The following is a 25,358-nucleotide window of genomic DNA, read 5'->3' on the forward strand; positions in this document are numbered from 1 at the left end:
TCCTGGTACTGGAAGAGTACATTTCTCAGGGGAAATTTATGCCCTATTTTTGGGCAGAAATAGGGAGGGCAGAGAGCCCTACTGTGTCTCCTGTTAGTTACCTTCAGCTCAAAATAATCAATATGCCAAAGCAGCATATTTTGAAATAACATATTTTGATCCCCTTCAGTGTACACCACATCTTGTTTATCCATTTATTTGTTGATGAACATTTGAGTTAATTCAATGTCTTGTTTCTTAGAAATAGCTGCTGTGAACATGAGTGTGCAAATATCTCATTAACATCCTGCTTTCAGTTTTTTTGGGTATATAAGAAGTGAAATTGCTATATCATATGATAATTCTATTTTTAATTTTTTGAGGAACTGCTATACTTTTTCCCATAGCTGCTGCTGCATTTTACATTACCATTGACAGTCATGGTCCAAATTTTTCTGCATCTTCACCAACTCTTATGTTTATTTAATAGTAGTCATTCTAATGGGGCTTCCCAGGTGGCTCAATGGTAAAGAACCCACCTGCCAATGTAGGAGACTCAGGTTCAATCTTTGGATAGGGAGGATCCCCTGGGAAAGGAAACGGCAACCCACTCCAGTATTCTTGCCTGGGAAATCCAGTGGACAGAGGAGCCTGCTGGACTACAGTCCATGCAGTCGCAAAAGAATCTGCACAACTTAACAACTAAATAGCAACAAGTCATTCTAATGGGCATGAGATGGTAGCTCATTGTGATTTTGATTTGCATTTCCTTGATGATTATTTACACTGGGCATCTTTTCACGTGCGTATTGGCCATCTATATATGATCTTTGAAGAAATGTCGTTTAAGTCCTTTCCCCATTTAAAAAAAAAATAATGTTTTTGTTGTTTTGTTTTTGAGCGGAGCCTGGTGGGCTGCCATCTATGGGGTCGCACAGAATCGGACATGACTGAAGCAACTTAGCAGCAGCAGCAGCAGCAGCAGAGTTCTTTGTATATTCTGAATATATTTGCAAATATTTTCTACCATTCCAGGACTTTTTTTTCTTTCACTCTGATGATTGTGCCCTTTGTTCACAAAAGTTTTAAATTTTGGTGTAGTTCAGCAAATCTATTTTTTTCTTTTGTTGCCTGTGAACCTCATTTAACTTTTATATTGATACATACAAATAGTAAAGTGCTCAGTCATGTCCAGCTCTGCGACCCCATGCACTATACAGTCCATGGAATTCTCCAGACCAGAATACTGGAGTGGGTAGCCTTTCTCTTCTCCAGGGGATCTTCCCAATCCAGGGAACGAACCCAGGTCTTCTACATTGCAGGTGGATTCTTTACTGGCTGAGCCACAATGGAAGCCTGAGTGAAGTGCAAAAATCTTAATTTATAAAGCTTGATGCATTTTAACCTATTAACATTATTTTTGAAAATATATTTACTAAAAAGTTAATCTTTATCAGGAAAAAAAATTAAGAACTGTAATTGTGTTCGAATGCTAAGGAATATACATATTTTTTCTCAAATACTATATATATAGTATTTCTTAATACTGTGATAGTTTTTAAAGGAATGTTTTAGGGGATTAATTTTTTTTTTCCAAGCTTGGATCCTCTAAGTCAATAGGCACTAATTTTGCAACTGCTTTCTTCCTGAGATGGATTTAGTGGTCATTTGACTAAATTTTTTTCCATATTCTTTCTATTAATCCTGGGTCGTTCTCTTGTTTTCTGTCACTTGCCAATCTTCCTTATGATTCAACATTGAATAAAAACAGATTTTATATAAAGCTAAAACTAAAGAAAAGTACAAAATAAAGGATATTTTTAATATTTTATTGGATTGTATATTATTATGATCTCTACAAATATCAGGAAAAAAAATGTTGATTCAAATCGGTTTGAACAAGTATGTTAACAACCTGACAATGATGACCAGTAAATGTAGGACATCAAAACTGATCACTTTAATTTATATTGGTAATTTTTTCTTTATTTTTTCTGTCAATAAAATCCTTAAGAAAAGCAAACAAACAAAAAATTGTCTTGAACAGTGATGTTTTCTTATAAGATGTCCACAGGGGAACAACTCCAGGTGACCCTCCCTGGCTCTGCTTCTCAATAAGTATTTTGGTTTCGCTCTCTTCTGTGTATGGCCTTCATCCTTAGGCTATGGCAAGGATGCAGCAGCACTTCCAGGTGTCAGTCCTTTCACAGAAATTTTTACTGACTGAAAGGGGCTTATTTTTTAAACCTCCAAAGAGATGAGGAGTTCTTTCCTGGAGGTCCCAAAGTAGACCTCCCCTCGTTTCGCAATGATCAGAACAGGGTTACCTGTTAACTTCTAAACCCATCATCAGCTAGAATGTTGGGACCTAAGGATTGACCCTCTGGAATTTGGGGTGGACACAGTGTCCTCCAAAGTATGTGACTTTGTGAACGAGGATAAATACTTGAATACAACCAGGATTCTATCAGGAAGTGGGGGTGCAAATGAATGTTGTTTAGGTAGCAAGCTCTGCAACAATTGTTTTTCATTTAAAACACTTCTAATTTTTTAGTACTCAATTATCTAAAACATAAGTAATAATTTCAAATTGAACAGCAAAAAAAAATTTAACTTCAGATTTTAATTGGTTTAATTGGTTAAACATTTTACCTGTTTACAAGTTTCTTGATTGTGCAATAGTAGTCTTGTTTTCAAATATTTGTTGACTCTTTGAACCCTGTTTTCATCGAAGTCATTGTGTTAATTCAAAATACACTAAAATGAAACTAATAATTAAATTATTTTTTAAGTCAGACTTTTCTCAAATCTGGTGCTCTGTGACAACCTAGAGGGGTGGGAATGAGATGGGAGGTGGGAGGGAGGTTCACAAGGAACGAGACGTATGTATATCTATGGCTGATTCATAGTGATATATGGCAGAAACCAGTGCAATATTGTAAAGAAATTATCCTCCAATTAATAATAAAAAATAAACCAGGCTTTTAAAAAAGGAACGAAGTATTGACACTGCTACAACATTGATGAACCTTGAAAGTATTATCAAAGAAAGAAGCCAGACAAGAAAAACACATACTGTATGATTCTGTTCATATGAAAATCCAGGAAAGGAAAACCTATAGAGACAGAAAGTAGATTTCTGGGTTGCTTATGGCTGTAGGGGAGAGGATGGAGGGTAACAGAGGATAACTAAGGGTCCAGGGTTTCTTTTTGAAATGACTGTGGTATTCCAAAATTGACTACAGTGATGGTTGCATATATTTGGAATACTAAAATTCATTGAATCATACACTTTAAATGGGTGAATTCTATGTGAATTCTATCTTAATACAACTTTTTAAAAAATAGCTTTGATATGATTTTGATTGGATATGCCTAATATTTAAAATTGACAAATAGTATTGGAGTTAATCATTACAGTTGTGTGTGTGTTAAGTCTTTTCAGTCATGTCCGACTCTTTGCCACCCCATGGATTGTAGCCCTTCAGGCTCCTCTGTCCATGGACTTCTCCAGGCAAGAATACTGGAGTGGGTTTCCATGCCCTCCTCCAGGGGATCTTCCTGACACAGGGATCAAACCCGGGTCTCTTATGTCTCCTGCATTGACAGGCAGGTTCTTTACCAGTAGCACCATCTGGGAAGTCCAATGATAATCATCGCAGTTATCAAGCAATAAAAGCTAGCAGAGCCAATTTTCTGTTACGGTATGCCCATCTTGAGGAATCCTGGTTCTTTTTAGCCACTGTCCCCTGTAAAGGTCATTTTCCTTCTTAGTCCTCCCTACAGTCAATTATTTCTCTCAAATAAAATATTACAAATTTAGCATTCCTCTATAACAGAGTGGCCTTTCCTCCATTTATTTTTGCTGTAAATGCTTAACAAAGCTTTCAGTAATTTTCAGCTACAATAAAGACATGTGAATAAGGAGAAATATAGGTCCTCTGCTTTTATTATGATAATTATAGTGAGGGACTATAATTATATATATATTTTCAAGTCTTAAGTATTTATTTTTCTTCTGATAAATAAAATCCCATTGCTTGATAAATTAAACATTTGTGGTAATAAATTTGTAAATTCAGAATGATGTTTTAAAATTCATGTTCAAAAAATTGTATCTGTAGTGATGAAATTGTAAATATAAATAACAGAATTCGCCTCTTCACAGGATTTTCTATTGTGATAATGTCAATATGGCCATATCTCCAAAAGGTTTGTACACTTCATTCTTCTCTTAAGTAGCTGTAGTAGTAACTGTTATGTAGTTATCTAGGGGGTTTCTGTAGTATTCTGATTTAATCTTTACTAGAATAACATGAGCATAATTCCTCTAAAGAGGGTTATAAGTAAGGTGACCATATGCTTTATTGTGCAAACCAGAACACTTTTGAAGTGAGAAGAGTATTATAGCAGAATATAGGATTATATCCAGCAGTCCTAGGCAAACACAGATATATGGTATGTGTGTGCTTGTGTTCAGTCACTTCAGTCATGTCCAACTCTTTTTGCAACCCCATGAACTATAGCCAACCAGGCTCCTCTGTCCTTGGGATTCTCCAGGCAATAATAGTGGAGTGGGTTGCCATGCCCTCCTCTGGGAGATCTTTCTGACCCAGGGATTGAATCCTGTCACCTGCATCTCCTGAATTGCAGGCAGATTCTTTACCCCTGAGCCACCTGGGAAACCCTTAGATATATGGTCACATCCTTATTAGCCATTTTCCCATCCTCTTCATACCCCTTCCCTGATAAAAAGGAAACTAGGTTAGACATAGTCTGAATTCCTAAAATGTACACATTTCATACTTTCCGATAGAATTAATTTGGGTTGTCAGGTGACATTGTGGAATGAATTGACAATATACATATTTTGATGCTGTGGTTACTGTCAGTAATGCCTAACGCGAGTCCTAGATGGGAAGGAGAGAGTGAAAAGAAGATGAAAATTTGGTGGGTACCCTGACATCAATTGATCATCAAGTCCTGTCAAGTCTACCTGTTACAAAAATATATTTGACATGTAACTGTCAGTTTTATCTTAAAATTCCAGTAATGAATTTATTTAAAAAAATCAGTATTTAAGTTGGAAGCATAATGAATCTATAATAATATTTCAGTCAAGGTTTCTGAAGGAATTCTTTAATTCCTAATTCCTGTTCACTCCTTAACTTGCTACAATGTGATTAACTCCTCTGCTACCCTGAAACTGCTCTTGATGAGTTCTTCAAAGACTTACTCACCGAATAAATACTAGATACTTTTCAGTCCTTACTTGAGGTGACATTTGGGTAGTGCTTGACATTGTTGTCCTTTCTCTGCTTCTTGAAACCTTCTTTTAGCTTCCATGCCATTACCCTAACTCTTTATTCTTAAATTATTTTGTGTATTGTTCTTTATCAACTTGCTCCTTGTATTTTGGTTTTCTCCAGCAATGTGTATGAGTGTTTCAGCCTAAATCCTGAGCCTTCGCCCACATTATATCTATAATAAGTTTTAGTTTCATGAGTATTGATTTCATGTAAAATAATGTTTTAATCAGTTATAGTTAATTTTCAAAATGGCAATGAAAATGTGGTACTAAATCACTAAAAGTAAAATTAGTATTTTCCTTCTATATTTCCTTTAAAAATAGCATAAGAAAATAACATTTTAAGTTAATAATCATAAAAACTACTGTCCCTCACCTCGCTTTGGGTTAGAACGTTTTCCTATGTGCTTCTATGTCCCTTTCCCGTTAACACTTATCATTGAGTGTTGTAACTGTGTGTTACAGAGAGTTTACCTAACTTCCCTGGTAGGTTGTTAGAGTGGCTGGAGGGCTTCAACAAAAATACTAGATATATTTGATGACTGTTTAGAGTTTAAAAATTATACTGTACTAAAAAATCCAAAATGAAATATAAGATGTCAATAAATTTTTTATGCCTGGTTTTTTTGCATGCTCACTTGCAAAATTTATTAGATACATGTACTTAGATGAGCCTAAGATGCTTCAGATCTTTGCACATTTTCCTCCTTTTTTTTTTTTGGAATGATTTTTTCTCCTGCATCTCTCCTTTCTTCTGCCATTCCCTTCCTCCCTTCTTCTCCACTATTTTCAGGCCTTTGCTCCAATGTCCCTTCTGAAAAGCCTTTTCTTACTGTCCCTCACCTCACTTTGGATTAGAAGGTTTTCCCTTGTACTTCGATATCCCTTTATCATTAACACTTACCATTGAGTGTTGTAACTGTGTGTTACAGAGAATGTACCAAACTTCTCTACTAGGTTGTTAGAATGGCCGGATGGCTTCAACAAAAGTACTAAACATAATGTGATGAATGTTTAAGGTTTAGAAATTATACTTATTCAGTGGTAAAGAATGCACCTGCGATGCAGGAGACATGGGTTTGATCCCTGGGTTGAGAAGATCCCGTAGAGGAGGAAATGGCAACCTATTCCAGTATTCTTGCTGGGAAAATCCCATAGACAGGAAGGAGTCTGGCGGGCTACAGTACATGGGGTCGAAAAGAGTCGGATGTGACTGAGCATGCAAAAACACATATAAGGAATTTATTGACATCTTATATTCATTTTAGATTTTATTAACTTAAAATTCTACTTCTTACGCTATCTTTAAAAGAAATATAGGAAGAAAATACTAATTTTACTTTTTAGTGATTTAGTGCCCCAGTGTCATTGTCATTTTGAAAATTAATTTAAACTAATTAAAGCTTTATTTTACATGAAATCATTACTCATGAACTTAAAAACTCTTTCCATACCGACAGAGTTATTAGAGTAGTATATGTCACAATTCTGAAGCAACATCTTCTGTGCTAAAATATGTATTTCCATATATCAAAACTCTTGATTTCAGTGGTCTCTGTGTCTAACCTCAAAATTTTCAAAAAAAAAGGTATTTGCACAATTAGGTCTACTCAGCATAATACATTGAATTTTGAAATTCACTGCTTTCAGCAAATACTTGAAATCTCTTCAAAAGAAAAATTATTGAGGTCACATGAACATATCACTAGTTCTTTAGCAATACAAATATAACATTTTCACCCAAAATCTTGTGAAATAATTTTGTCAAGTTATTTCATAATAGTATTAATATTATTATAATAATTATAATTATTAATAACTTACTGTGTGCCAGGCACAAACATGTAAATTATCTTTTGATTTTCTTAACAACTCTGTGAGGTGGTTATTATCACTCCTGTTTAACAGATAAAGAAACTCAGAGAAGTTATGTAGCTTGCCCAAGATCACAGCTAGAAAATGGCAGAATCAAGCCTATCTGAAACCAAAATCTGACTCTACAGTACTATGTTACCTACTGCCTTAAAATTTTTCATTCTTTCTCTTTCTAATTTTATTTATTGAAGTGTAGTTGATTTGTAGTGTTTCAGATGTTCAGTAAAGTAATTCAGTTACACACACAGACATACATATCTACATATATATTTTTTAATTATAGATTATTATAAACTATTGAATATAGTTCCCTGTGCTATATAGCAATTTCTTATTGTTTATCAAAATTTTCATTATTAATTTGAGGTTACTATCTCTCTTATGATAATATGTTACCACATATTGCTTAGCTTAAAAGTCATCTCTGAGAAAGCTAAAAAGCTGGGCCACCCCTCTCCCCCCTGCCAGAAAAAAACCCAGAAAACCCAAACAGTAAATTATCTGTCTGAAAGAAATTTGCTACTACTGTGAATCTCTGGCTTGTGCTTCTGGCCATGGTTGATAGACCGCTATCAGCTGGGTGGTTCCTTAGGCTGTATTGCCCAGCTGCTACTGCTGCTGCTAAGTCGCTTCAGTCGTGTCCGACTCTGTGCGAGCCCATAGACGGCAGCCCACCAGGCTCCCCCGTCCCTGGGATTCTCCAGGCAAGAACACTGGAGTGGGTTGCCATTTCCTTCTCCAATGCATGAGAGTGAAAAGTGAAAGTGAAGACACTCAGTCGTGTCCGACTCAGCGGCCCCATGGACTGCAGCCTACCAAGCTCCTCTGTCCATGGGATTTTCCAGGCAAGAGTACTGGAGTGGGGGTGCTATTGCCTTCTCCAGTGTTGCCCAGAGTTGTGCTTAATTTCCAGGAAGAATCATATTCTTAAACCTAGATTTTGAATTGGGATAATGGGTTATCTATAGGTCCAGGAACATAGTGGGGATACCCATGCATGAATTACAATAAAATATAATAATAAAGCTGACATCAGTAAAAATAAAATGCTAAGAAATATTAATGTTTTTATTGCATAGGTGACATTCATTTAGTGCATACTATATGCAGATATGGCTCTAAGTACTCTACATGTATTGCCTTGAATAATTCTCATAACAGCTCTGTGAAGTTATCCTTATTTGACAGAAAAAGAGTTAAGCATGCTGGTTTTTTCCCCTCGGTCAAAAATGCAGGATTTTTCTAAATCAGATGAGTAGAACTTGATTTGGAATCTGCTTGGTGGCAGGGAACTGTTTACTCAATTTGTATTCGTATTGCCTCACACAGGTTTTGTCACAGTGAAGGCCTTAATAGCTGTAATTGGATGAATAAGCAATAATCTATAAGTAAATAATTGAGGGGGCTTCTAGGTGGCATAGTGGTAAAGAATCCACCCGCGAATGCAGGAGACATAAGAGGTGCAGGTTTGCTCCCTGAGGCGGGAAGATCCCCTGTAGGAAATAGTAACCCACTCCAGTATTCTTCTGGACAGTTCCATGGACAGAGGAGCCCGGTGTGCTACAGTCAATGGGGTCGCAAAGAGTCCGACACAACTAAGCACACACAGCGCAGCCCAGCAAATAGTTGAGAAGGCTTGGAACACATCTCAGCTCCCATGGCAAAGCTTTAAGATTTCTAGAACTTTGTCATTATTATTAACATGTTTAGAGAAGAATATTTTGAAATTCAATATATGCTTTGTCTTTTGTTTTAAAGGGAAGCTAACAGATCTGACTTTCGCTGAAGTGTGCAAAATCAAACAAGTTTACAGATAAAAAGTGTGTGTGCATGCATGCCTTTGTGTGCTCATGCACAGGGCAGAGAGAACTAGAGATGGGGAGAGAGGCAGGCAGAGAGAGAGAGAGAAGGAGTGAGCAGGAGGGGTGATAGACATACACAGACAGACAGACATGGGGGTTAGGAGATGTTGCTAATCTAGACCAAAGAGATCCTGGAAGATTTTCCAAAATCAGTTATATCAGAATTGAATTGGGAAGGCCCTCCAGAAATTGACCACCTGAAGGAATGATCAGGGCCAGGAAGTAGGAGGTTAGAAAGGCATTCCTGATGGAAGGTGCAGTAGAGAAACCTGTGCAAAAGCCTGGAAGCAAAGAGCTTGACTCATTTTGGAAACTTTAAAAAGTTCTGTGTGGCTGGAAGTTAGTAGCTGGGGAGGAAGCATGCAGAGAGATGAGGTTGGAGAGGAGAGACAGTGGCCAGCTAGTGAGCTAGTTTTTCTTAAGAAAGAGTTTAGGTTTTATCCTGAAAACAATATGAGGGGGATCATTAGAGGTGGCCAGAGGGCCGGAAACAGGATGCTGTTATTACAATGAGGGAGAAGCACACAGGAGCACAGCTAACAGTTCAGTTACTAAATTGAACTTTCTGTTGTAGTATAGAACCTGTATCTTCCAAACCATTTTACTTTCCTGTTACAATTCTAGCAGAATTCTAACAGATTGCAGTTTCCCAGTCATTGTAAATAGTATCCAACTAAAATAGCAGATACTGTTCAAAGTGTTACAGGCACCTTCAAGAATCAGTTCACTTCTGTCCATGCAATGGACACTTGACTATGATCAATTAATATCCCGAGAAGACACTTTTATCCTTTGCTTTCAAATTACTGGACATCTAATATTAAAGTTTAGTTTTCATTGCTTTTTAAATTGTTACATGTAGGACATGAAGTTGTTATACCTGTTCACTCTTATTTCTCATCTGTACAAACAAAAAATATACCTAAATATAGTCATTTTCAGCTATTTAAAAATACCTTTGGAAAAAAAAGCCCATGGTTTTTCTTGTTAAATTATTCTACCATTTAACCTGCATAGGTTTAACCTTATGTCCCAATACATAATGGTTCTTACTTTTCTAAATTATTATATAATCTACTGTATATAAAAACAATCTTCTGATTTATTCCATAGTCCCTTTGTAAGCTAGAATTCTCTGTTTTCTGAAAGTATTTTCTGAGTTTTAATCATTTAGTTCTTCCCTCAACATTCATGATATATAATCCTCTTTGGTAGAACTCTGGATTGTCGATGCTGAAAGGAAGAATTAGTAGTAGGTTTAATGAGATAAATTTTATTTGGAATTTGATTATTGTGTGCAGTTAGTCCCAACAAATAATAATAAAAAAGCTAATAAACTGTAGCTTATTGAGTTGCATAAGGGTAAATAATTGTATTTATAAGAATTAAAGAATGGCATATAAATTTTATGATGCTATTGTTAGGTATATAATGTGAATATTTTTTTAACAAGTTTTTTTATGATGTAGAATTTTTATAGTTATTCTAAAAAATGAAGCTTCTTAAGCACTTTTCCTTGTGTACTGAATTGTTAATATAGTTAATGTCAGAAGCTTGAATTCCTTATTATAAGTAGTAGTGTTATAAGACTTATGCGTTAGAATTATTGATTTTATTTGTTTTAATAAGAAATGTTAAATGGTCAGAAAAAATGTATGCAGCTTTTTAACTTTACTTTTCTTGGTTAACAATTCTTAAAGCATATTTCTTTTTTCTACAGATTGATCAGACTGCTGATGCAAGTTTTTTGGGCTGGGTTATTGCTTCATATAGCCTTGGCCAGATGGTAGCTTCACCTATATTTGGTTTGTGGTCTAATTACAGACCAAGAAAAGAACCTCTTATTGTTTCCATTTTTATTTCGGTGGCAGCCAACTGCCTCTATGCGTATGTCCACGTTCCAGCTTCTCATAATAAATACTACATGTTGGCTGCTCGTGGATTGGTAGGATTTGGGGCAGGTAATATGTATGCATATATATTTTTGATTGTTTTGAACTTACATTCATCCTCACATTCATGGCCTTTTCTCATCTAGGGTCACCTCTTTTCAGTCTCCTATACCTCATTCATCATACAGATGTCTCATTACAAATATCTTTGCTATCATTTTGCCTTTTCTAATGATGTTGCCGTTACTTATATTTTCTCTTTTCTGTTCCATGGTTCTTCATCCTTCAAGATTCAGTTCAAGTTCTGCATCTTCCGTGAAGCTTTCTTAGGCTACCCTACACCTTAACAGATCTTTCCCTTTAACATGTCTCTGGCATTTGCTTATGTACCTTTTTGTACTGTTTTCATCCTTTATCACCAACTAGATAGTAAACTTGGTGTAACTAGAGACAAATGACCACTCTTAAAAATACTCTGTAGCCCCTAGCAGTGTCTCTTCAACATAAGTGCTCAACAAGTTTTTTTGAGTTAAATTGTTAGGATTTCTTTTTCTGTTTCTTATGTCATAGTATAAGTATGCCGAGTGTGTAGCAATTAGTAGTACTCCACTCACTCAATTCTTTCTCAGTATTTAATGATGAAAAAAATTTTAAGTTTCCTGTAATGCTGTTTTTTTTTTTTAATTCATTCAAATCTTTAACCGTTTTTTCATATTAGTAAAAGTAATGGTTTCTATTAACTGATGGATTTATTGACTCTAAATGCTTTGTATATCATAAAGAAGAAGCAGTGACTATGCTGCAGATTAATATTTCTTCCGTATAGAGCCAAATTAAATTGAATTTTATAAACTATAAAATATTTTCTTTATTTTTACTTTACTTTCTTTTGGATTGTTGTGTCTTTTCTTAGGAAATGTAGCTGTTATTAGGTCATATATTGCTGGTGCTACCTCTCTTCAGGAAAGAACAAGTTCCATGGCAAACACAAGTGCATGTCAAGCATTAGGCTTTATTCTAGGTCCAGGTAGGTGTTCTTCAGTTGTCATTACTTAGATTTGAATTGGGTAAACTTTTGAAGTTCAAATGTTAGGTGAAATCCAAGAATAAAACCCCTGTGTGTGTGTGTGTTAGTCACTCAGTTGTGTCCGACTCTTTGCAACCCCATGGACTGTAGCCCACCAGGGTCCTCTCTCCATGGGATTCTCCAGGCAAGAATGCTGGAGTGGATAGCCATTCCCTTCTCTAGGGGATCTTCCCGAGCCAGGGATCAAACCCAGGTTGTAGGCAGATTCTTGACCATCTGAGCTGCCAGGGAAGCCCATAAAACCCCATAGCAGATGGAAAAGGAAGGGAAATGATATTTTTTAATCCAGCTGTGAGGCTAAGCTCTTTGTATGTGTTAACTCATGTTCCACTAGATTAAGTGTTATTAGTCCCCATTGTACAGATTAGAACACCAAGGCATAGAGAATATAAGTAAATTATCCAGGGTCACTCTGGATAAATGGGAGGCGTGAAATTCAGTCCTAACTCTTTGAATCCAAAGTGTATGTTTTGTCAGGTTATCATTTAGCTTGGTATCTCAGCAAGAGTTTCCTTTTTTTTTTTTTTCCCTGTTTATGAGAAACAGAGTTCTTTTAACTGAAGGATTTGAGGAAAGTTATAGCAAGTTCTTTACCCTTTTGCCTTTTGTCCTTACCTTTAAAGAAAATTTACTAGTCTGTTCTTTCCAAGCATTCATACTTTAGCTGAATATAAAAGTATGTTAATAAGATTTAATATTTCTGTAAGACCAGTTAATTTTCTGCTAAATGAGTAGAGAAATTAATTTTTATGCCTATAACAACATTGAAAAGACATATAATTTGCCCATGCTTTTAATATTGCAGTTATAAATGGCATAAATTTGAATGTAACTCAGTTTACTTCATCATCACCCCAGGCCGCTCTGGTTTCCATCATTTCTTCTCTTTAACAATAGAGAATCTAATTCATCATTCACCAAAATCTAATATTTCAGTTTGGTGTTCTGAAATAAAATATAAGAAGAGATCTTATTTTAAAATATATTATAAAATACAAGAGGGCGTAGTCTGGGTCTTTTTAAATTTGCCATTTCCCCTCAGTGTCTAGCATAGTACCTGGTATATAGGCTCAGGCTCTCAGTAAATATTTTGACCATCTAAAAAGCATTTTAAAGATTATTCAGTAAAAAATTTTGTATTAAAGATGAGCAGCTGTAAGCCTAAAAAGATGAGACGACTTTTCCAGTAATAACCACACCACTAAGTACAAACATTTATTCACTGCTTGTGGTTGTTGCTGTTTAGTTGCTAAGTCATGTCCGATTCTTTTGCACATTCAGTTTAGTTCAGTTCAGTTGCTCAGTCATGTCCGACTCTTTAGACATTAGCAGACAGATTCTTTACTACTGAGCCATCAGGGAAGCCCATTGACTGCTTACTATGTGCTAGATATTGTTCCAAGTGCTTTAGGTGCAATATTTTACTTAATTTTCATTCTAAGGCTATGCGTAAAGTAATGGCAGAACCAGATGCAGAATCTAAATCGGGAGATTAGATACTTTTCCAATCCAATTTTTGCCACAGATCCAAGTCGAAAATGATATTAAATATATAGTTTAAATACTTTATCCACGGTAATATTTAATAATATTAAGTTAAAATGTGGCATTTTCTTATAAGGAGATTGGTTAAAGTTTAATAATTTTTTATGGAATAAATTGTATAACTTAAATATTCTCAGTTCAGTAGCTCAGTCGTGCCCTACTCTTTGCAACCCCTTGGACTGCACCACTCCAGGCTTCCCTGTCCATCACAGAGATCTTTTTTTTAAAAAAGAAGATACATGTTATGTGAGGAGTAATCCTTTGTGAATGTCTGTACATCAGTGCTTCTCACCCATTTTTTACATCATTGTCTCCCAAAGGAGGCTTTTTAGACTTTTTTCTCCTAATTATTCCATCCAATGAAATTATAATATCACACATCTGTATCACATATATTTTTTGTACTGTTATATCTGTGTTTTGTACAGAAAAAGTAAATTTTTTGTCTCTTCCCCCCCAAGAACCAATTTTCTTGCTTCTTGAAATCCGTGTTGAGATTCCATACAGTATTTCCAATTTTGTGGTAAATGTTTTTCATATTTGTTTTATCCTGTACCTCCCATGTAATAATTCACATATACATATTTTGTTTTAATAAGTTTTTCAGACTTGTTTTGCACTCATTGGAGAAAAGGGCGTGACGTGGGATGTCATTAAGCTGCAGATAAACATGTACACAGCACCAGTTTTACTGGGCGCCTTCCTGGGAATTTTAAATATTATTCTGATCCTTACTATATTAAGGTAATTAGATAGAAATGATAAAACTACTCTTGTAAATTGTGAAAATAAATAAGCATTATCACTATTGAAGAATTATTTCTGTGATGTCTTTATTTGGTTTTTGATGTCTCTTGTACTTATATTTTTTAATAAGCAAATGCATGTGGTACTCTTAACTAAAATAGTGGATGATGAGTAAGAACAGATTATAAATTCTTTGAAGATTCAAAGTTTGGTCTTGATTTACTAATTATAGGTTTCTAAGTAAGGTAATAGCATGAAAGCAACATTTTAAGTAGATTAATGATTAGTATCAACCTTAGATACAAAAATTCCTCATAATATGTATTTCTTATCTTTTATATATCAGAAGAAATTTTATAAAACTACAGAAGTTTTGTTACTATATATTACTTTGGAGTGTTTTATCCAAGAGTCCACAGATGTTTATAACTCATGTTGAAAACCATTGGAAAACTTCAAATACTGATTAAGGTAGCTCATGTGTGCTCTTAGATTAATTATTTTTTCCATTTTATATGATAAAGTAATACAGTAATAGTTGTAACATATCATTTTAATTTTATTGGTTATATCATAATAATTTCATTACTCAGAAGGCAGTAAAAGAAACTATCAGAATGTGAAAAAATAGAAAGCTAATAATAAATTTAAACCATTCATCTATTATACTAAACCTTTCATGGATACAATATTTATGTTTTTCTTTTAAGAGAACATCGTGTGGATGACTCAGGACGACAGTGTAAAAATATTAATTTTGAAGAAGGTACTATTAACCTGTTTGATTAAATTACTATAATATTACAGAGTATTTCTAATGATTCTATCTGTTTGATATTTACTTGAATCTTATTTCTGAGGACAACACAATGGGTAATTGGGGAAGGTCTCCAGAGTTGAAATTTACCTAATTTATTATTTTTACAAAGGCATACCTGTATCAGTGATTTGGTGTGCACAGCTGGCAGGGTAAAACCATTGCTAAAAATTACTTCATCTTGTTTTCCAAGAGCAATATCCTAAAATCCTTGAGATCTTTGAAGTGAATTCAGTAGTTTTGCTATCAAATGTATCTTTCTGATTCAAGTATTTCTTTGTTCACTTAATCATCAGTATAAGTATGGTTTCTCTTTTGCATTTTTATTCTTTCGGTATACTCCACAAATGCACATTTTCATCCTATAGCTCTTTCTCTGGCCCATAAATAGGTTCCCAGTCTGGTAAGTATGTATAGTTTACTAAATAAACCATTATTTAAGTACTTCTAGTTATACCCTCTTTGGGGAGTGTCCCTTCGTGAAAAAGAATGCAGTTTAGTCCTTGCCCTCAAGGAGTTTATAAAGCTTTGGAAAAAACAGTATTATTTTGCTGAGTTCTTTGATAGGCATTTTATTTAATTTTCACAGCAAACTACTGGAAGGTAAAGTTAAAAGTAGTTCGGAGGAAAGCAGAGTGATGAGAAGCTATAGCAAATTTTGAACAAAGGAAAGTATGATGTTAGTCACATTCCAAGTGAGGCTAATCCAGGTACGTGAAGACCTGAACTACAGCAGTAACTGAGAATGGAGAAATGATAGATATGAGCTCTCAAAGAAAAAAGAAAATCAAGATTCTTGACAGGCTGGATAGGTAATGCTAAACAATGGAGGAGGTTGTTGAAGATGTCTGCTAGGGTTTGATTCCAGATAGTTGAAAGAATGAGAGAAAAAGAATTTAAGAAGGGATATTGGCTGAAAAGACAAAACGATTTCAGTTTAGATCAAGCCAAATACAATGCTACTCTAGGAACAACTAAAAAATTCCAGAGGCATTTGTAATTTTGATGGTAGAAACCAAACCTAGAGATAGAAATTTGGGAGACATCCAATGAAAAACACTGTAGCAAAAAAAGAGAAAGGAGGAAAGGAAGGGATAGATGGATCAAGTGTGGCAAAATATTGTTGAATGTAGGGCATAGATGGATAAGAAATATGTTTGGAATTTTTCAAAAGAAAGAATGCATGGTGAAGGAGTACCGACAGTGGAAATAAGCTACTTTTGGGAACAGGTGTAAAATTGGATGCTAACTTAAAGGACCTATCAGATAAAGAGAAGGAGCAAGTTAAAGAGGATGTAGTTGGGGGCCAAGAAAGGGAAGATACACAAGAAGCAAAATCTTTCACAAGTTGAAGGAGATAACCATATATAGATCCTTGCTTTATTGACTTTAATATGCTTAGAAAGCACCTGGGAACCGTGTGAAAACGCAGACTGTTTCAGTAGGCCTAGGGTGAGGTCTAAGTAGGGAGAATCTACATTCATAATAAGCTACCATGTGAGCTGATGCTGCTGATCTTTGAACCACACTTTGAGTAGCAAAGACCTACAGCTACACTGTCCAGCGTGGTAGTCACTGGTCAAATTTGACTGCTTAAACTTAGTTACATTTAAGAAATTCCTGGAAATTCCCTGGCATTCCGGTGGTTGGGACTTGACACTGTCACTGCCAGGGTCCTTCTTGTCAGGGAAGTAAGATTCCTCAAGCTGCACAGTGAGGCCAAAACAATGAAGAGTAATCTTAAAGAAAAAGAAATTCCTTATTTTCACCATCTCACTAGCTACATTTCGGATTTTTGTTTTGTTTTGTTTGTGTGTATTTGCTTGCAGTTCTCTGTGGCTTGCAGGATAGTAAACCAGGGGTTGAACCCAGGCCACAACCATGAAAGCACTGAGTCCTGACCACTGGCCTGCCAGGGAAATCCCACACTAGCACATTTCAAGTGCTCAGTTGATGGGTATATGTGACTAGTGGCCGACTGTATTGGACAGCACAGAGAAAGGACATTTCCATCATGTCAGGGTTCTGTTGGACAGCACTGCTCTGAAACACAAATGAGAGTTTTAAAAGGAGTAATCTATTATGTTTCATAAGATTTCTAGGACCTTCAAAATAATTTTTATAAAACAGATGATTTTTAAATTTCAGTAAATGTTTAGATGAAATATATCAGGTTTGTTCCTCTTATTAAAGGTGTTATCATGGGATCAGGTTTGATTTCCAGTTACACAGTTTTTCAATCAATACGTTAATGTAGTGTTTTCTTAAAATTCTTATGATACCTAGTTAATTCCCGCAGTTTAGGATGCATCATTTCTGAGTCTCCCCACTAAAGCTAGCGCTGGTTGGAGGCTGTGGAAAACTAACCACCCATTTATAAACTATAGTCTAATTTGGGGCAATGTTGGTATTTGATTCAAAGGATTAAAGACTGGCTTAGGTGGTAATTGAGAATCAGGGAGGTCTATCCAAATAATTTAAGGCCCACAGGGACCAGAATCTACCCCAGAAAAGGAACTGGGCAAAGATGACTGGTTTTCTTTGTGTAAAAGGGAGGTTATAACCCTGTGTTGAGTGTTCAAGGTGCCTAATTGCCCACAAGTATAACAGACTGATATTGGAAAAGAAACTCATTCTCAGGAATCTTGAGATATAAAGGCAGGCACTACTATGAAAAAAAATATAGAAATTGCTACATCTTAGGAAAGTTACCCCCTGCTCCTACTTCGGCTGTGCATACACTTAAAGATAGCATAAGTAAATATATTCTTGTATTATTTACCTCGTTTACTCTGAGTAAGTAGGTAAATTATTTAAAAAACATAATGAATGTATATAAATACATGTATGTAACTTCATATTTCTCAATTACATCAGATACAGCTTATATTGAGTTTGTTGCTTAACTTCATAGTTCAAGATCAGTGAATATCTGAACTCATTTGCCTTCCTAATTTACGAAACTGCCATCAAATCTTGGTAGTTCTTTGCAAAAAATATAAATGGTAATGTGAGGACTTTCAAAAATTCTGGTAAAAAATGCAACAATATTTAGTAATACTAATTCACTGAAATTTAGAATATGTATCCATTGAAGTGAATCATAGAACTGAGAACTGATTTAGTAAACTATTCGAGGTCTTCATGAAATCCTTGTAAATTTAAAATTTCAGTAAGGTAGAAAAAAAATTGCAACTGAAATGTACTCGCATGAGATGATTTTATAGAATTCTATGGACATACAGTTCTCTTTTTGAGAGATGCCAAATAGAAAATCTGAGTATTTCCTATAGATAACAGAATTGAAATGTATGTCTTGGAAAGAAAATTCACTTTAATTTTCAATGCCATTTAAAAATTATTTCTATCATGTAAATTCTGTTACTTTTAAACTATTTTGAAGCCTAAAAACCATTTTAAATGTTTAGTCATTGAATTTTCTACGTATAATTTTTACATTATTTTAGTGTCATGAGAAAATTAAATATGTAAATAATATAATTTTTCTTTTGTTTACTGTAGCAAGTACAGATGAAGTTCAAGTCCCCCAAGAAAATATTGATCAAGTTGCTGTTGTGGCCACCAATATTCTGTTTTTTGTGATTCTATTTATCTTTGCCCTTTTTGAAACGTAAGTTTTTTTCTGTTTTCATCTAAATCAGATTGTATAAATAATCTGTATTTCTTTATGCAATATTAATCAGGCTTATAGATATTCTCAAAAACCTTATGTGAGGCATATTTTTCTTATGATGTAAAAAGGCAAGTATAAATTATTTGCCTTTTAACTTGAATGTAGTTAATTCTCTGTCGATAAACTTACTGCCTTATCATGAGTCTGTTTCACTATTCTTCCTTTCCTTTTGAGTTTTATGATAAATATAGTTATAAAACTGTGTATTAATTTACTTTAAGCTATGTAGTTCCCGACTTATGTATATTGGATTCAGTCTAGAAATTTTAACTCTATTTCAGCCCTAATCCTGAAAAAAACTAGTATGTCTGCCTTGTGTAGGCTTTATTGACCTATAAAAGTTATCATATGGCTTTATTTTTAAAATACTTTTCCATTATATTATTAAAATAATATATTCTTGTTAAAAATATTCCAAACACTGCAACTGTATTTCCATATCCACTACTTTCCCTGGAGGTAGCCACTGCTAATACATCAGTGTGTGTTTTATTTTCCTAACAATTTTTTCTATACAGCTGTAAGTATTGAGGTTTGTGTGTATGTGTGTGTCCATTAAGCCAACATAGAATATGTGATAGTATCATTTGATGGCTTGGTGTATTCACTTACCAATATATTGTAACATTTTTATGCTGGTATATTTTATGCCAGATCTACTTAATTTTTAAAAAATTATTGAGATATATGAAAGTTTTACCTCATCTCCTTTTGTGGGCATTTATTTTATTATGGTGAATATTGTTGTTCAGTCACTCAGTCATCTCTCTGTGGCTGCATGGACTATGGCACGCCAGGCTTCCCTGTCCTTCACTATCTCTCGGAGTTTGCTCAGACTCATGTCCATTGAGTCAGTGATGCCATCCAACCATTTCATACTGTTTCTCTCTTCTCCTGCCCTCAATCTTTCCCAGCATCAGGGTCTTTTCCAGTGAGTCGGCTTTTTGCATCAGGTGGCCAAAGTATTAGAGCTTCAGCTTCAACATCAGTCCTTCCAATGCATATTCCGGGTTGATTTCCTTTAGGATTGACTGGTTTGATCTACTTGCTGTCCAAGGGACTCTCAAGAGTCTTCTCCAGTACCACAGTTTGAAAGTATCAGTAAAACTTTTTTTTTCAATTTTAAGAATTTAATTTATTCTCTTGTATATTTATTTCCCATTAATCCATGTTGAGCCATGTTAATGGTGGTGGTGGTTGTTTGGTCGCTTGGTTATGTTCAACTCTCTTGCATCCCTATGTACTGTAGCCCTCCAGGCTCCTCTGTCCATGGGATTTCCCAGGTATGAATATTGAAATGGGTTGCCATTTCCTTCTCTGGGGGATTTTCCCAACCCAGGGATTGAACTTGCATCTCCTGCACTGGCAGGCAGATTCTTTACCACTGAGCTACCAGGGAAGCCACGTGTTACTGGACATGTATTAAACTTTTAGTCTGCTATGATTCTTAGAACTTTTCTGCCATATTTTCTTTTTTTTTTTTAATTGAGATCAAATTTGTATATAATAATGTACTTGTTGATTAAGGTATACCACTTTACTTTTTGTTTTGGCTGCAATGGGTCTTTGTCCCTGTGCTGGCTGTCTCTAGTCACAGTGAGCAAGAGCCACTCCCTGGTTGTGGTTCGTAGGCTTCTCATTGTGGTGACTTGTCTTGTTGTGGAGCACAGGCTCTAAGGTGCCGGCCCTTCAGTAGCTATGGTGCCCAGGCTTAGTTGCCACACAGCATGTGGAATCTTTCTGAACCAGGGCAGTCAAACCCAAACCCTGCATTGGCAGGTGAATTCTTTACCACCAGGCGTGTCCCTGTTTTAATTATCTTTAATTGTACAATTCAGTGACATTAAATACATTCACAGTGTTGTGCAACCATCACCACCACCCATCCCTGGAACCTTTTTATCATCCCAGACAGAAGCATGACTACACCCATTAATCAGTAAGTCCCCATTCCTTCTCACCCAGCCCCTGGTTGCCTCTATTCTACTTTGTTTCTCTATGAATTTGCCTATTCCAGATACTTCATATAAGTGAAATCATGCAATCTTTATCGTTTTGTGTCTTGCATGTTTCACTTGGCATGATGTTTTCAAGGTCCTTCCATGTTGTAGCATGTGCCAGAATTTTATGCTTTTAATAACTGAATTATTCCATTGTATGTATATACCAGTTTTGTTTATCCATTCATCTGTCAGTGGAAATTTGGGTCATTTCCACCTTTTGCCTATTGTAGATAATGCTACTATGAACATTAGTATATAAGTATCTGAGTCCCTGCTTTCAGTTCTTTTGGGTATATACCCAGAAGTGGAAAGGCTAGATAATATGATAATTTTGTGTTTAGCTTATTGAAAAACCACTGAACTGTTTTCTAAAGCAGCTCATCTGATTTTAAAATAAAAAATGATGTTAAAAAAATGGTGATGTTCTGGCACTTGACTGGTGGTCCAGTGATTAAGATGCAATGCTTCCAATGCAGAGGGTGCTGGTTCAAACCCTGGTCAGGGAACTAAAATCCCACATACCATGTGGCCAAAAAAAGTGATTTTTTTCTGAGATTTTTTTTCCACTTATTTATTCATATCATGCCTTATGGAAATTTCTCTTTTTCCAACTTTTCTCTCTTTGATGTTATTTGCCTGGTTAAATGTTGCTGTAAAAATCACTAAGGCAAATGGAAATGCTCTAAATCTGCCCAAAACAGGTAACGCCTGGAGTTCTAGAGCAGAGTAAATAAAGGTTCACCGAGAGGCCACGACACCAACAGATGCCCCTTCCTAACGGAGTGGATGGGCTGAGGAACCTGCTGATGGTCATTACTTCCCTCTGGAGCAGTGGCCACTCACCTTGGCTGCATATTGGAATCACCTGGGATGCTTAAATAAACACCAATGCCTGGGTCCTACCCACCCCACCCAGACTCTTACTTGGGTATAGTCTAATAGTGGAGATATTCTTTCCAAAGTCCCTGGCATTCTGATAAGAAGCCAAGTTGAGAGCCACTGCATTAGGAGACTGGATTGTTTGATTTAAGTCCTACATCACCTATCAGTCTAAGGGATAAGCTATGGGGCCTCAACTTTCCTTTGACTCTGTTTAGCCATAGCCCTTTATGTACATCCATATCTTTGTTAGAAAAAATATGTCCCATTTGTGGTAATTTTGGTAGGCTGAAATATGGATGGCTGCTATTATCAAGACACGTCTACCTTGTCAGATGTCTGCAGAAGCTTTCACTCTTGTTCTCAAATAAACTTTCTTTTTTTGAAAAAAAAAAGTGACTTTTTTTTTTTTTAAAGAATGACTATTTTAAATATTTTTAAATTCTTTTTGTAGCAATTAACAGAAGGAGATAGAAAGTCAGAAAAGAAGATTGTCAAGGAAGGAGACAGATAGTCATATAAAGAAAGAGTAGCCTTAGATATAGGGAGAAAAATATGTGCATTCAAAGTTATAAAAGAAATTGAGGAAGAGAAAAAGCAATCCCATAAGTTTCTCATAACTTAATCATAGTAATATTATTTCATTGAAAAGAGACCAATTTAAACCAAAATGCAACCATGACTTCTTATAATAGAATGGTAGGAATTATGGTTTGTTTTCTTTTCCTGTTTTTCAAACTTTTTGCAGTGTGGTATGTTACTTATATAATTATAATAACTATTAAAAAATAAAAATGCAAACAGCCAAACTTAGTAGCCTGTGTTACTGTGATATTATGTTATAATAAAATGTCCTTAAAATGTGTTTCTATTTTTGTTTATGTAGATCTGATGTCATTGATAAAAGGGATACAAATTCTTAAATGTGTTGGTATCTAATGAAGCTTACTGTTTCAACTTTAACAATGACTAAGGTTTAAATAAAATGAGAATTATTTATTTTTTGTTTCTATTAGCATTGTGACTCCATTAACAATGGATATGTATGCCTGGACCAGAGAACAAGCTGTATTATATGATGGAATAATACTTGCTGCTCTTGGAGTTGAGGCAGTTATTATTTTCATGGGGATAAAATTACTTTCCAAAAAGTAAGTTATGTGTCTTTGTTTTTATTTCACACCTGTTTTTTTTTTAAATAAGGCATGAAACAGAGCTAATGATGTAAGTGAATGTATTAGTAAAATAATGTGAATCTTTTTTCTTATTATTGTATGAGTTTTAGTCCTTGAACGTTTGCAAACATTTAAAATTTATTAAAGGAGCATATTTCTGTACCATGTAGAAGATTTTTTGGTAAAGCAAGAATATCTTACAAAGTGAATAATTGTCTTCTAATGTATCTTTTGTATATTTTATTTAAAGTATCTCTGTAAGTGTATTTCATAAAATATTGTTCTTCTATGTGGTAATATATGTTATACAACAAGAAAGATTAATAGTTAAGTCTGGAAAATTCTGGTTAAAATAATCAAACTCCTTTACTCTAAAACTTCTAAATCTTCAGTATATATACTATATCATCATGACAAATAGAGAATGTAGCATTTCTCAAAGTTAATTGCAACTTTGATCATAGAACACTTTTTTAGTTTTTTTATTTTTAAAATTTATTTTTAATTGAAGGATAATTGTGTCACAGTGTTGTGTTGGTTTCTGCCATATATCAACAGAAAATAATAGGCACAGGTTTACGTATGTCTCCTCCCTCTTGAACCTCCCTCTCACCTCCCACCCCATCCCACCTCTCTAGGTTGTCATAGAGCACCAGGTTGAACTCCCTGTGTTATAAAGCAACTGCCCATTAGCTATCTGTTTTACATATAGTAATGTATATGTTTCCCTGCCACTCTCTCAATTCGCCATTCCACCCTCTCCTTCCCCCACTATGTCCATAAGTCTGTTCTCTGTGGATCATAGAACACTTTTTTAAAGAAGCATTTTGCAAAAGTAAACTGTAAGGAAATTCTTGTATAAAATTTAGTTCATTCATATAGTCTGTGGTGGCATGTTAGTTGATGAATTCAGCTTTAACAATTTAATTATTCCTGAATACTTTAACAATGTAACTTTAATAAAGTTCTAAGATCATTTGACAAATACTGAGTCAGTGCATAGGGTTGGGTGCTATGGGGAATACTACGAAGATTCATGTCTTTATAGAGCCAAGAAAGAGGCCAAATCATACAGTGGAAGTGAGAAATAGATTTAAGGGACTAGATCTGATAGAATGGTGGCTGCAGCCATGAAATTAAAAGATGCTGACTCCTTGGAAGAAAAGTTATGACAGCATATTAAAAAGCAGAGATATTACTTTGCCAACAAAAGTCCGTCTAGTCAAGGCTATGGTTTTTCCAGTAGTCATGTGTGGATGTGAGAGTTGGCCTATAAAGAAAGCTGAGAGCCAAAGAATTGATACTTTTAAACTGTGGTGTTGGAGAAGACTCTTGAGAGTCCCTTGGACTGCAAGGAGATCCAACCAGTCCATCCTAAAGGAGCTCAGTCCTGAGTGTTCATTGGAAGGACTGATGCTGAAGCTGAAACTCCAGTACTTTGGCCGCCTGATGTGAAGAGCTGACTCATTTGAAAAGACCCTGATGCTGGGAAAGATTGAGGGCAGGAGAAGAAGGGGATGACAGAGGATGAGATGGTTGGATGGCATCACTGACTCAGTGCACATAAGTCTGAGTAAACTCCGGGAGTTGGTGATGGACAGGGAGGCCTGGCGTGCTGCAGTCCATGGGTTCGCAAAGAGTTGGACACGACTGAGTGACTGAACTGAAAAAGGCCAATATACAGATATGGACATAGACATCGATTCATATTCAGTTAAAGTAATAGTAGATGTATTACATCTTGCTACAAAGATAGAGTGTCCTGCTGATATTCTTACAGGTTATCCAATTTCATACCTTCCAAGAGCTTGTATTCTATGGAAAGCCAGTAAACACAAGTATGGAATCAGGTCATAATAAGTAGTATAAAGAATAGAGCACAGGAAGAGAATGAAAAGTGGCATGGGTAGTGTTCTGATTGGCTTCTCAAGGAAAGCAGCTCAGTTTGAAGTTATATCTGGGTTGAGACTTCAGTGAAATCAGAATAGCCATTTCAGGGGCCTGGAACTCTTGCCTCAGAAGACTGACCTTCATATGATTAAGGAACAAGCAGGAAGGCCATTTTTGCTAGAGCAGAATGAGAGAAATGGCAAATGAGAGGAGATCAGGTTGGAAAGATATGAAACCTTGTAGGCATTCTGAAGGTGATGGGAAGTGTTGGGTTTCTTTTGTTTTAGGAACCTTTGATCTTGTTTGTGTATTTCACATTTTATTATGGAAAATTTCTAACATATGCAAAGGTGTAGAGAGAATCATGTCCTGAATGTCTAACATCTATTATCCAGCTTCAACAGTTATAACCTTGGATAATCTTGATTCATCTATACCACTCCCTATCCTCTACACCTGGATGATTTTGAAGCTAATGTTAGACATCATTTCATGTCTTCCATAAATATTTCAGTATGTATCTCTAAAAGTTGAAGATGACAACATTATCACATCTAAAAAAATTAACAGTGATTTCTAAATATCATCAAATATCCAGTGTGTAT

General features: G+C 35.3%; 1 protein-coding gene across 12 annotated transcripts in view; it reads left to right on the top strand.

Annotated features, from left to right (window-relative positions):
* The window catches only part of MFSD8 (major facilitator superfamily domain containing 8), a 37,618-nt gene that overhangs the window by 7,499 nt on the left and 4,761 nt on the right, over window positions 1–25,358 (top strand). For 4 of the 12 annotated variants that reach the window (XR_015144296.1, XM_086346793.1, XM_086346792.1 and 1 more), the window contains 7 exons: window positions 4,148–4,191; window positions 10,745–10,985; window positions 11,830–11,943; window positions 14,148–14,292; window positions 15,006–15,061; window positions 18,635–18,743; window positions 22,705–22,839. Coding sequence is in view for 8 of the 12 variants with exons in the window: in XM_086346793.1 (XP_086202919.1) it covers window positions 4,148–4,191; window positions 10,745–10,985; window positions 11,830–11,943; window positions 14,148–14,292; window positions 15,006–15,061; window positions 18,635–18,743; window positions 22,705–22,839 (844 nt within the window). In the remaining 4 variants the exon portion in view is untranslated. Of the gene's footprint in view, window positions 1–4,147; window positions 4,192–10,744; window positions 10,986–11,829; window positions 11,944–14,147; window positions 14,293–14,641; window positions 14,767–15,005; window positions 15,062–18,634; window positions 18,744–21,510; window positions 21,625–22,704; window positions 22,840–25,358 lie in introns of those variants that run through there. The other 8 variants (XM_086346797.1, XM_086346796.1, XM_086346795.1 and 5 more) reach the window with 4 other exon arrangements.

The sequence above is a fragment of the Bos grunniens genome, chromosome 17 (genome assembly GCF_055505025.1).
Source record: "Bos grunniens cultivar Pamir isolate PY7600 chromosome 17, Bosgru_T2T1.0, whole genome shotgun sequence".
In the NCBI taxonomy this organism is placed as follows: Eukaryota; Metazoa; Chordata; class Mammalia; order Artiodactyla; family Bovidae; genus Bos; species Bos grunniens.